Source organism: Hippichthys cyanospilos, chromosome 8 (assembly GCF_059441005.1).
Source record: "Hippichthys cyanospilos isolate Australia breed blue-spotted pipefish chromosome 8, RoL_Hcya_1.0, whole genome shotgun sequence".
NCBI classification, from domain to species: Eukaryota; Metazoa; Chordata; class Actinopteri; order Syngnathiformes; family Syngnathidae; genus Hippichthys; species Hippichthys cyanospilos.
The window spans coordinates 5,771,519-5,783,526 of NC_142376.1; the positions used below are offsets into that span (position 1 = coordinate 5,771,519).

Genomic DNA, 12,008 nt, shown 5'->3' on the forward strand with positions numbered 1-12,008 from the left:
TGAAACTTGAACCGCACACATCAACACCTCCCAGCCCAGCAATTTCCTCCAGCTCGGCCACTTTTATTAGGGGCAATACACTCTCTTCACATTCGCTCCATAGCCGCGTCTGCCTATGTGTGCGTGAGCGTTCACGTCACACACACACACACACAGACAGACACAGACAGGCACATGAAAGAGGAGATTGTGTTTTAAATGAGCTGCAATAAAGAGCAGCAGCAGCCTGTTCAGCTGTGTGGGCCAACGCGGATGCACTTCCACTTTATTGTGCATTACTGCCTCATTGTCATTTGATCAACCTTTCGAGTCAAAAAAAAAAAAAGAAGAAAAACGTGTGTGCTTTGCCACCTGAAGTGCATGGAAAACTGTTTTTAAAGCGTTTGTTCAGGGTGGTTGTGATTTTTCAACCATTTTATGAACCAGGATTTTTGGATGAAAAAAAAACTATTAAAATTTGAGACTACATTTGCAGAGGTGTCTTGGTGTATTTTATTTAACAACTGCATAAATAAATCATGTGAGATTACTGGTTTTATTTCTGTTCCTTCACTAATGACAATGCGCATCCATATAAAACTCAACAACAACACAAAAAGCATACAACATTCTGCATGGTCACTATAACAGGAAATTGTTGATTCATGTTCCAATTAATTTGCTCTTAATTTGAAAATGCTCTGATCCTATCATAACATTAACCCTTGTGCACACAATTTGTAAACTATACACGTTGCATTTTTTCCCTAATTTTGTAAATGCTTTTAAAGGCGTAATAGTTAAAAAGTTATTTCTGAACATGTTTTTTCCTTCAACCTCTCAAATTGTTCGGTGGCATCCGTTCTATCCACACAAATGTAAGTTCAATGTATTCACACCCACAAAATATTGAAAAATGGTATGGTCTGTCTTTGTAGTCTGTGACATGATGATGACATTGCCATTAACTGCTCTCTACCGCCACCTACTATCTTGAGGTGAAAAACATGTCAACAAAGAATTTTCTGTTTGCTGACATAGTTTGACCACCGCTCAACGGAATGTTGCAAAAACTGCACTAAAATCAACGTCATAAATCCTATTTAAAATGCATCTCAAAAATTGTAATTATAATGGTTTTGTATGGTCCAAAATTTGGACAATGATCATTTTTGTACACAAAATCTCACACGTCCATAAAAGTGTCAGAATCATTGCATTTTGAAATTTTACGTTTTGATCATCTGCTGGAAATTTCAGCTCCCTAGTGTTTTTTTCCCCCATTGTATCTTTTATGATGACACAAAAAAATGAAAGGAATTTCCATAATTTCAAACAAAATGCCACAAGGGTTAAAAAGCTTCAAACTGAATTTTCTGATACTTGCAGACACCCTATTAAAATCTCAGGTACCTACTGAAGAAGCTGACAGTACAACCAAGGGAGACTGGTACCCCCGTTTTAAAACCACTAGTATACTGAACTGCTTGCTGAACCTTAATCTGGATAGCAAGGATATAACATCAACACTGAAATGGTTTCATCATAAAACCGTTTGAGTGTTAATTCAATAGCTAAGATGAGATAGCTCCAGAAGGGAGAAACAAAAGCTGAGGCAAGATCTCTATAAAGTGCTTATTTTTCTTATTAGTGATCCCAAAGAGTTTCGTCATCCACGCGTGGATCTCCAGGTGAATTTCAGCGATATGGAATAAAGGCTCAAAAGGGACTTCGTGGAAATTGGAGCTCACTCGCTTTCCATGTGAGATAACGTTGCCATTTCCTTAGGCGATTGCAGCATATGTGATGAAAACACATAGTGATAGATTCTGATTGATTTCTTCGTGTCATTTTGACGACCGCGGTCAATGCAGACTCGGAATACAATTAACATCTCGCTGGAAATGCAATTATGCAAATGGGGTCTGTGCCATATATGAGGTATTTTATGTGGAAAATGTGCACTGTGGTGATATGACCGATTTCGTGATATGTTTTATGGAAATATGCCAACTATAGCAGCCGAATTAAAGTATTACTGAAAGGAGATAAAGTTGTGGATGAAGAAACATAGTTTTTAGGATGCAATAACATTGGTCAGTTTTTGAGGAGGATAAAGAATATATGCCATTGTTTTTCTGTCTACTATTATGTGTAAATAGTAAAGCAAATGTAATTTATCTATTGGTTCATAACTCACATAAATCTGAGACTATGTCATTTGTTTTGGTTTTTTATAGAACTGTTCATTATATCATTTTCTATCTCGGCACAATGCATCATGGGATATGTAGTTTTTCTACTGCCCATCACTCAACTGGAGGTGGCAAAATGTGTTTTTAAACATTTTAATAGTTCATTAAAATATAGACAAAAAAAATCTGCCAAAATATAGCTAAATAAGTGAACTAGTCCAGTGGTTCTCAAAGTGGGGTCCAAGGACCCCCAGTGGTCCATGAACTGACCGCAGTGGGTCCATGAAATAATTAAATGTGTTAATTTTATATTATACTAAATTGTGAAAATATTCACGACTCTTCAATAAAGCAATCATCTCAACTACCCTAATATATTTTTAAAAATGTAATAATTTTGAAATTCACCAAAATGCTTTTTGCCTACAATTGCTTGCTAACAAGGCGACAAAGTTAAAGCGGCAGTTTATTTGTTTTTGACTAAATAATTGGGAGATATTGATCTGGTTTGTTTTAAGCAGGTGTGCTATTTGAAATTTTGATCTTCTAAACTTCAGTAAAGCTCAGCAATGTCAAACATATGGCCCGCGGCCCGGTTCTGGCCCACGAGATTATTTTATGTAAAAATGCATAAAAATGAGCTGATTTTTTTTTCAATAAATGAAAAACTTGAAATTTGGCAATGTAGGATCCATGGAAAATTTGCTTTCAAAAAGAGGTTCCTGAGTCCAAAAGGTTTGAGAACCCCGAGCTAATCTTCTGCTTTAACACTTCTTCTATGGTGACGTATAAGGGGACAGCACCCCCTGGAGTCAGGCATCACCTTTGGAGGCCTGCAAGCATGCAAGGCATAGCAACTAAGCTAAATGACATCTAAGGAGCTGATTCATGCCTTTCTCTCTCTCATCCCAGACCTGCTGCCGGGGGTTTATTTTAGGCCGATAAAGCAGCTAGGACATTTTAGGAGGTGAAATATGGTCGCTCTCAAGTGTTGGCTGCATGCAAGCAGCTCACTGTTTTGTTTTTTGTTTGTCCAAAATCTGCAGATGGAAATCTTCACGCTGTAGCCCGATTGGTGAAATGTAGCTGCAGCGCAGTGCTAAATTCCAAGGGGATTGCTCACATTGAAATGTTTATTTCCAGAACCAATACATAATAAATACGCTTATTGAATGAGATTCCTTGGAGGGAAATGTTACCTGAGGGCAAATGAAGACCTCAATGAATGAGTTGGAGTGGTTTTTAATTCCTCCAGCCAATAGGTGGCGCTCTATGCGCCACTAAGCGCAACAATCTGAAGATATACTGTGATGTAGAATACTGACCTTTTTGTTGTTTTATACTAAAAAGGTTGGATGTGCAAAAACGTGGACGGCATGCAAACTGGATGATTTTACGCAGATCTGATTTATTGCGAAATCAGGGTTCAGATCGAATGTTAGTTTGAAATTTACAGTATTGTTCCCAGATATTTTCCCAATAAAGTATTTTCAAAACGTTTGAAATTGTTTTGTGGTGGCTTATTTTGTCTGTCCCAACTCCCACGCGCCAATTTTCCATGAACTGAATGTTGATAGACTTTTGTTTTAATAGACTTTATCCACGAATTATGGTAATTTGTGGACCCAGCCGGTCCCAATCCACTGGAATAGCAGGATCAAGAAAGAAAAAAATAGAATGGAATCTTCTGATTGGATTGGTAGGTGATAGGTTCCAAAATCCTGATCAGTTAAAATGTAGTGACAGTTGGAGCTTACTTATGTAATTATCAAATTTAAGACTTCTTGGGAAACTTTTGTTTCAATTCCAAGTGCATTTACATGCAATAATATTCAATCCAATGTGCACATTCATGTACGCGCCATGCCTGTTGAAATTGATGCAACCCAGTAAATATTATAAAAAGTAAATATTTTTTAAGGAAAGGGCCGGTTTACAAATTGTTATGGTATATGGATCATAATGAATATGTATTTTGTATATATTTTGTATTTTTCTGCGCTATACAGAAAAGGGGAAAACACGTTTGTGTATGTAAATCAAAAACAAAGACCACAGAGCAATAAAGTTGCATGAGCACTTCCCAACAATGTAAACGTGCCAGTGGTCACTCCTAAGTGGCGCTCGCTCATTCATATTTCTCGTCATAAAAAGCCAGAATGGAAGTAGAAGCAACACACACACACATTCACACACCCAGATCCTCGTTACCGTTGCTTGTAAACGTCTCTGCTATTTCATTCAGCCTGTAAAAGTAGTTTTTGTGTGCATCCGCGTGTGTGTGTCCGTGTGTGTGTGTGCAGCAAGCATGCACGTCCATCTGGCCTAGCACAGGCCTCCTATCACATTTGCGAGCACAAAAGAATGATTTGATTTATTTGCTCTGCTGGGTAAATACAGTGCGACCATGTGATCGGCGCCATATCCAATAGGCGGCTGAGGAGAAGGTAAGGGCAGGAAAAAAATTACTACCATTTTAGGGGAGGATGGAAGCCACTATACTGACCCATCTAAGGTTTTACAGTCGCCTTTAAGTGTCTTTTTTATTGAAATAATAAAATAAACATGTCGCTAACAAATTATTATTCCATGATGGGGCTGCAGACTGAGGAGCCGTACGGTGCACATTTCCTCCCGGCAGGCTTGCAGCAGGCGTCGACTGCCGGCTGCGCAAAGCCAACCCGCGGCGCGGCGGCGGCGGCTGCGGCGGCGGAGGAAGAGGAGGGGACCCCCGGCTCCCACATTCCGGATTTTGCCCACTTCCCCGCCAAGCAAAGCGGATTGAACGGATTCTCCCCGTGGAGCAACCCCGCCTCGGCGTCGTCGCCCTCGTCCCCGCCGCTGCAGGCCGCCCCGGGCGCGTCCATCGCGGGGCTTTTCCACCCGCACCTCCTCGGACATCACCACCACCACCACCACCATCACCAGCAGCCGCCGCCGCCCCCGCCTCATCTCCAACCCCAGCAGCCCGCTTACTACGCCGAGCACCTCGCCCCTTCCTCGGAGGGCCGCTTTGTCCGCTGCTGGGAGGGCCCCGGTCCGGGTCCCGCCGCCGAGGGCACTTTCACCGCCTGCCTGACCCAAGCCAACCCGAGCCCGAGGTTCGAAGCGGTCAAGCCCGATTGCTCTCCGCCTCGATCGCGCGGCAGCCCCGGGGACTCCAGCTTCGCGAGCCCGGGGGAGGTGGTGCTTGAGCGGCTGGGAACCGCCGAGGAGCTCCGTCGGAAGCCGGAGCCCAAAAAAGAAGAAGGCGACGACGACGACGACGACGAGGAGGACAGGAGGAAAGCCCAACCGGCGCAGCCTGATCCAGGTAAACATGCACGTTCGGAACCATATGCTCCAGAGAGGGGGGGCCCACCAGTGTGTGTAGGAATGTGGCCATATGTAAAGAAGTGTGTGTGAGAGGCTTTTATTGGCCTATAAATGTCCGCCGGGCCTCAACGACAATGTGTAAAACTTTATTGTCCATTAAAATAATTAGAGCGACTTTTGCTGTTATTTAGCGCGTTTTGCGCCTTGCACGCACACGCAGGTGTGTTTACAAGGCTGCTGCATTGGCACTCGACGGACTTTTGATTAGGGACACCTGCACTGCCCCACCATCATGGGCACTCAAGTTTTACTGAGTTTTTATTGAGTCTAACCGTTTGTCTGTACGTTAAGTGACAGACTACTGCAGACGGTAATCATCATTAAATCAACGCATCAAAACGCTACATTACGACCTTTTAGGAAGAATTTATTACCGTTATGTTTTGATGTTTTGATGATAGGATCGGTGCAGGAATATGCAGGGTGGTGTATTGATAAATAAAATGCAACGATAGTCACATCATTTCATTTAAATGATTCGTCGTTTCGTCGAGCACTCGTTTTAATGAGTGTAACTTTGCATGTGGAAAACGAGGTAAAACTCAATTTGGTTATTTGTTTCCAAGGCATCCTGCTCCAAAAAAAAAAAAATACTTGAAAACAAATCTAAATGATGCTATAAACAGAAACAGCGAGGACAATGCTGCTTTATGTCGGTTGGTAGGGAACGTCAAGCTGTTCATTGAGAATTTTCTAGGTCATATGAGTACGACACTCAAGGGGAAAAATTCTGACGGAGTATACATAAAAAATATCAACATTGGTTGCATTAAAATCACCAGCGAGACTATATGAGTGCATTATGTGCGCATAAATGGCATGCCATTTGGCCAAACATGATTTAAATGCGTGCAACCGATGTTCATAGTTTTTACGTAAATTCAATGAAAAAAAAAATAGAGCAATTTAGTGCGACAGTGTCCGTGCGTGCTATATGCAAATAGACACTTAAAATCAGCGAGATATTGCTAGGTCATCACATTACTTAAGAAAATTAAAAAGGCAATAACAAAAAATATCAATGTGAAATCAAGCAATTTAGGCAAAAAGAGCATTTAATGCTGCTTCGGTGAGCGATTTGTGCATGCAAAAACAGTAAAATATCTAGCTGGGCAGTCAAAAAGAATCCAGGTCGTTCAAGTGCAAAAAAATAAAAGAGATACGTGAATTAAGTTAAAAAAAAAATCCATTTAAAAACGTCGTAATTCGCGGTTTGCGGTGCGAATCTATGTGAAAAGAGTAAAAGGTCAAGCAAGATTCCTCCAGGTTAGCTTAATGCTCTATCGAAAGGAGGTTTTTTTTATTTTTATTTTTACTGTATTGATGCAGTATTATCATGCTGTTTAGCAAGCAATGCAAAGAATAAAATGCTATGCATTTACTGGATCATTTGAATGCTCTCTATACTGTATATTTATATACACTGCATATCGATACATATATACATATATATGTGGATAGATAGATAGATAGATAGATAGATAGATAGATAGATAGATAGATAGATAGATAGATAGATAGATAGATAGATAGATAGATAGATAGATAGACGTATTATGTATACACGCGTACACGTATTTACGTGCACAAAAACAGTGTAAGCATTTCAGGTAAGCTGACACAAAGGATGCGCAAAAAGAGTAAAACGTCGGGCAGGTTAGGGTGAAATTTGCAGGTCATCTTGATACTACATGAAAAAAAATGAAGAGGCTTTAAAAATAGCTGCGAGGGGAGTTGCTTGGTGGCAAGCAGGCAGGGTGTGAAACACGAGCCTCATATATACTTGTTGCTCTGTGCTCCTGGAGGTCCAACACCAGCCGTATTTTTGAAGGCCCGGCTTCTCCGAGAAAGGAGACTAATAAAACACACAAGCTCGGGATATCTCGATTTTTTTCACCCCCCTAACAACCAAGGCCCGAGTGCTGCCAGAATCGGACTTGTCTGGATTTACAACTGCACTTCTCACGAAACCTGACAAGATGTTTTGGATTGGCCGGGCAGAGGGGGTTGAAGGGGAATATAAAAAGAAATAGATAGAAACATAATCGTGGCCTGATCTCCAATGAGCCCAAAAGCCAACGAGTCATAAAATGTCTTCCTCAGGGTTGTTTTGGGGAGAACCTCATTTTCGGAGTGGGAAGGGGTTAGGATGGGATGGGTGGGACAGGAGTTGGTGGACGTCTCAAAATTATTTGGCTGGAAAAAAATGCAAAAACAAAATTACACCCCGACCACATTTGAATTTGCGGTTTAAAAATGTGGTGAAAATATACAGTTACGTTTGTTACTATGTAGCACTTATGCCTGTTTATTAACATATCACTTTTTGTACTCCATTAGAATTCTTTACAAAAAATAATAAACCGTTTTACGCCATATTAATCACAACATAAGTAAATAGAATGTAAAGAATTAGACAATCAATCAGGATTTCATCTTGTGTTACTTGGGAGTATTTTGGTCTGCGCAACTTGACCACAAGGGGGCAGTGTAATGTTTACATACTTTTAGAAGAGAGTCCGAACTGCTTAGCAAGGTGCAGTAATACTAGAACTTGATTTTCACAAAGTAAAGAATATTTTCCTGAAACTTAAATTGTCAGTCAATATGGGTTGCTGCACCGATGCTAGTTTCCTTAGCCTGTCCATTGCATTTCGTGTTAGGTTAGGGTTAGGGTTAGGTCACGTTAACGAAACGTATTTTTCCAAGGCAAAGCTACACTGTTTGGTTAAACACAATGTGTTATCCTCTGAGTTTGTTTACATTTAGACTTTACCTTAAGTTTCCACTGTGAAGCCTTTCTTTTTTTGAAGAATTTTGCTCTGTCTAATTTCCGCTTGCTGTGATGCCATCAAACTGCATCTGACAACAAAAATGCATCATTTGGAATTACCCAATGCACTTGAAAAACGTCAATTAAAATCGTCAGGAAATGATTTGCCTGTATATGTATTGTCTGTATCAGAATTTATGAAAACACACTCGAACCATGTTGAAGTGTTCTCACATATTGTAGTGACATTTTTACGAGGTGCAATTTTTTATTGGCTGTATCGTGGTCTTGACATTGTTGTTAAGTTGAGTTGCTAGGCTAGCTCATGTCCACTTTTCAGCCAAAGTCCAGAATAGACATTTCGCTCTCTCAACAGAATTTTGGACATGAAGTGCAATAGGAAAACAACATACCCAAAGTGCTCCAAAAATTACGTCATTTTCTTGTTTTAATGGCATAGTCTGGAGTTTTTCCTCTGCTGAATATTCATATTTTCATGTAAACTTTTGTGTACGCCACTCAACTTTGTGAACTGTACGCTCTAAATGCTTTAAACCAGAACTAAATATAATGCATTTATGGGTCAAAATGATCCAACCAAATGCGGTATAATTTCCATCCAATTGTCTGGGTTATTTTTTTTATTTTTAATTTTATGTTTTTACCAGTTTTTAGGGTCGAAGGCTAAAAACAGAATAGCTTAATAGTTTGAAAAAAAAATTGATTGAAAAAAGCCCAGAAAGTTGGGTAAAAATGTGAATTTTTGATCCATAATTTGGTAACTTTTGACTCAATTGTTTTTAGAGTATATTGTTAAAATATAGCCCATTTTTGGTTAAGAGAGTATGATACTGCCACCTACTGTCCTGAAGTGAAACGCAAGTCAACAAAGAATTTTCTGTTTGCTGACATAGTTTGACCGCCGCTTAACGGAATGTTGCAAAAATCGCAGGAAAATCGATGCAATAAATCCTATTAAAATGCATCTCAAAAATTGTAATTATAATGTTTACATATGGTCCAAAATTTGGACAGTGATTTTTTTTGTACATAAAATCTTGCATGTTCAGCTGCAATCAGATAGAAATGTCAGAATTTTGAAATTTAATTTTTTTAATCATCTGCTGGACATTTCAGCTCATTTGTGTTGTTTCTCCCAATAATTTGTTTTTAAAATTACAAAAAAAAAAATCAAAGGAATTTAATTTAAATTAATTTAATTTATTTAAATACTTTGTGACATAATGCCACAAGGGTTAACAGGACTCCTTGAGCTAAAAATGCAAAAAAATAAGATAACATTTTGAGGGATTTCTTTAAACAACTGTTATGAAAATAACATTTGAAAATTGTGGTCAAATACTCCGGCTCAGTCGGCCACGTTTTAAGGAATTCACCGCGGCAGGCCTCGCTTCTGTTTTGACAAGAAGGTCAAAGAGCCAATGTTTATATCTCCTTTGTCCCCACCCCGCCGCAGAGAACCCTTCGGCCAGCTGGATCCACGCCAAGTCCACCCGCAAGAAGCGCTGCCCCTACACCAAGCACCAGACCCTGGAGTTGGAAAAGGAATTCCTGTACAACATGTACCTGACCCGGGACCGGCGCCTGGAGGTGGCCAGACTCTTAAATCTAACCGAGCGGCAGGTGAAAATCTGGTTCCAGAACCGACGCATGAAGATGAAGAAGCTGATGATCCGGGAGAGGAGGAGCATCAATGAATAGGATGGGATGGGCTGAGGGGAGGGGGGTGTAACATAAGCTAGAGGAGAAAAAAAAAAAATGCGAAACATTTTTGGGAGTTTCCTCTCGAACCTCCAAGCTGAATGGACGTCACGGGACTTTTGAGTAACACCAAACAATCGTCAACTGAGACGACGGCGTCCACACTGTGACGCGAATAAGTCCACGTGAATGCAAATTAGATTTTTCTTTGGGCTCCCGTCCTCCTTGTCAGCATGTTCTTGGGAGAATTTAGTAGGATTTTGTACAAAAAAAAGTACAAAATGAACTTAAAAAAAAAAAAGTGTATTCTCAATTGTCCCTGAATCACGTTGAAATCGTGGTCAAATATTGTGGAATTTTAGCGCTTAATATACAATTTTTCCAATATGGGCACCTAGATTCTTGCAACAAAAATACAGCCAACGAAACTTCATATTTTAAGATCTTATGGTATAGTAAATGTCAGGATATAATATACAGGATATATGTTAGCAAATTATGCTGCAAATTTTGGCCTGTTGCAAGAATTTAGTGAGACAATAATAAAATACTGAAAGTTGCCGTTTTTGGGTGGTAAATTGAAAATCTGAATTACTAACTGTCCGTCCTAACCAAATGGAAAATGTGGTTTTAAAAAAGTAATGTTTTCAGAAACTGTGGGGAAATTTCACATTTTTTGTGTCAGATTTTGTGCAATTTAGAGAAACCCTATTGAACAAAATTCTACAAAATCAGATGCCTTAAGTACTGAAATTTTGGCAAAAATATGCCAGTCTTACTTTTAAGCAAAACCCTAAGTTAAAGTAAGTTGATTGTACCAAAGCTCCCAATATTTTTTGTCTCAATCCCTGTTAGCATGTTCTTAGAATTTAGTATGATTTTGTCCAAAAAAAGTGCTATTTTTTTTCAGTTGTAAATTTTTTTGCAAATTTTCCGTACTTAAATTTGTGTAATATTTATAACTAAATTACCATCAAAATGGGACTGAAGAATATTTGTAAATTATTTTTCATTTTAGAATGTTGGTAAAAGTATCATTGCTAGTGGATAATTTATGTTAAATATTATTGAACGCGTAAATTTGATTGAAATTTTTGGCCTTGGCCTTATGAAAATGTCATCAAATTTTGTGTTTTGACATTTTGTTGGAGGGAGTAATTGAAATTATGATCAAATTTCATCATAAAATGTTCCCACTCAGATCTTGGAAATTTATGGTGAATGATCTTCCCATTTTTGTTGCACATAATTGCAAATGTTGGCTTCTTTCTATTTACGTGTATATTCACAAAATAATGCTGCAAATTTGGGTGACAGTACATCTAAAATACTCTGAAAACTTCAAAAATTTCAGTTTTTTTCTGGTATTTACCAAATAGCATGTAGGCTTTGTTAATTGGAAATTTTCAAGGCATACAACATCTTTGTTAGTCAGCTATAATGACACTAGCACTCTTTTTCTTGTACAAATTCCAACTAAAATATTTTGAGAACATGTTGCTTTTTTACATTGTAGGTTTTTGATGAGTTGTACAAAAAAGTCTTACGGCACAAAAAGCACAAAGTGCTAAAAAAAATGTGGCAAAATTTTGCTGTGGTTTTTGGTGTCACGCTCGTGTCCAACTAGTATTCATTTTTTATACTATTTCCAACTAAAATGTGTAGTTGTATATATTAGGAAAACTATCCAAGGTGCACAGAAATTGTGTGGGGAAAATATTTGCACATATTGCTGAAAATAATGTAATCCTTATGTTTATTTATATAGTTTAGCAGTTATTTTTTTCTCCTTGATTTATGAATACAATCTAAAATTAAATTGAGTGTAAAGCGATTGTTATTAGTGTCAGGAAATATCAAATTGTGGTAAGCTATTATTACAGAATTTTGAGTGCAGCATGTCAGTCGAATCTATGGAATGTATCGTAACGGAAATCGCAGTTTTTGCTGAGGAAAAAAATGTT

The 12,008-nt window shown here is 38.7% G+C and overlaps 1 protein-coding gene across 1 annotated transcript; it reads left to right on the forward strand.

Moving 5' to 3' along the window:
- The first annotated feature begins 4,739 nt into the window (after positions 1-4,739).
- On the forward strand, positions 4,740-10,044 carry LOC148419925 (homeobox protein Hox-D9b-like). The gene is made up of 2 exons (XM_088421779.1): positions 4,740-5,487; positions 9,800-10,044. The coding sequence occupies exons 1-2, from the start codon at positions 4,740-4,742 to the stop codon at positions 10,042-10,044; spliced, it is 993 nt and encodes a 330-aa protein (XP_088277905.1).
- The last annotated feature ends 1,964 nt before the right edge of the window (positions 10,045-12,008 follow it).

Bases quoted from the DNA above. Each gene is read 5' to 3' on its own strand.
- LOC148419925 (XM_088421779.1), top strand. From the start codon at position 4,740: ATGTCGCTAACAAATTATTATTCCATGATGGGGCTGCAGACTGAGGAG. The intron at 5,488-9,799 runs GTAAACATGCAC...ACCCCGCCGCAG, and splicing joins ACCGGCGCAGCCTGATCCAG to AGAACCCTTCGGCCAGCTGG.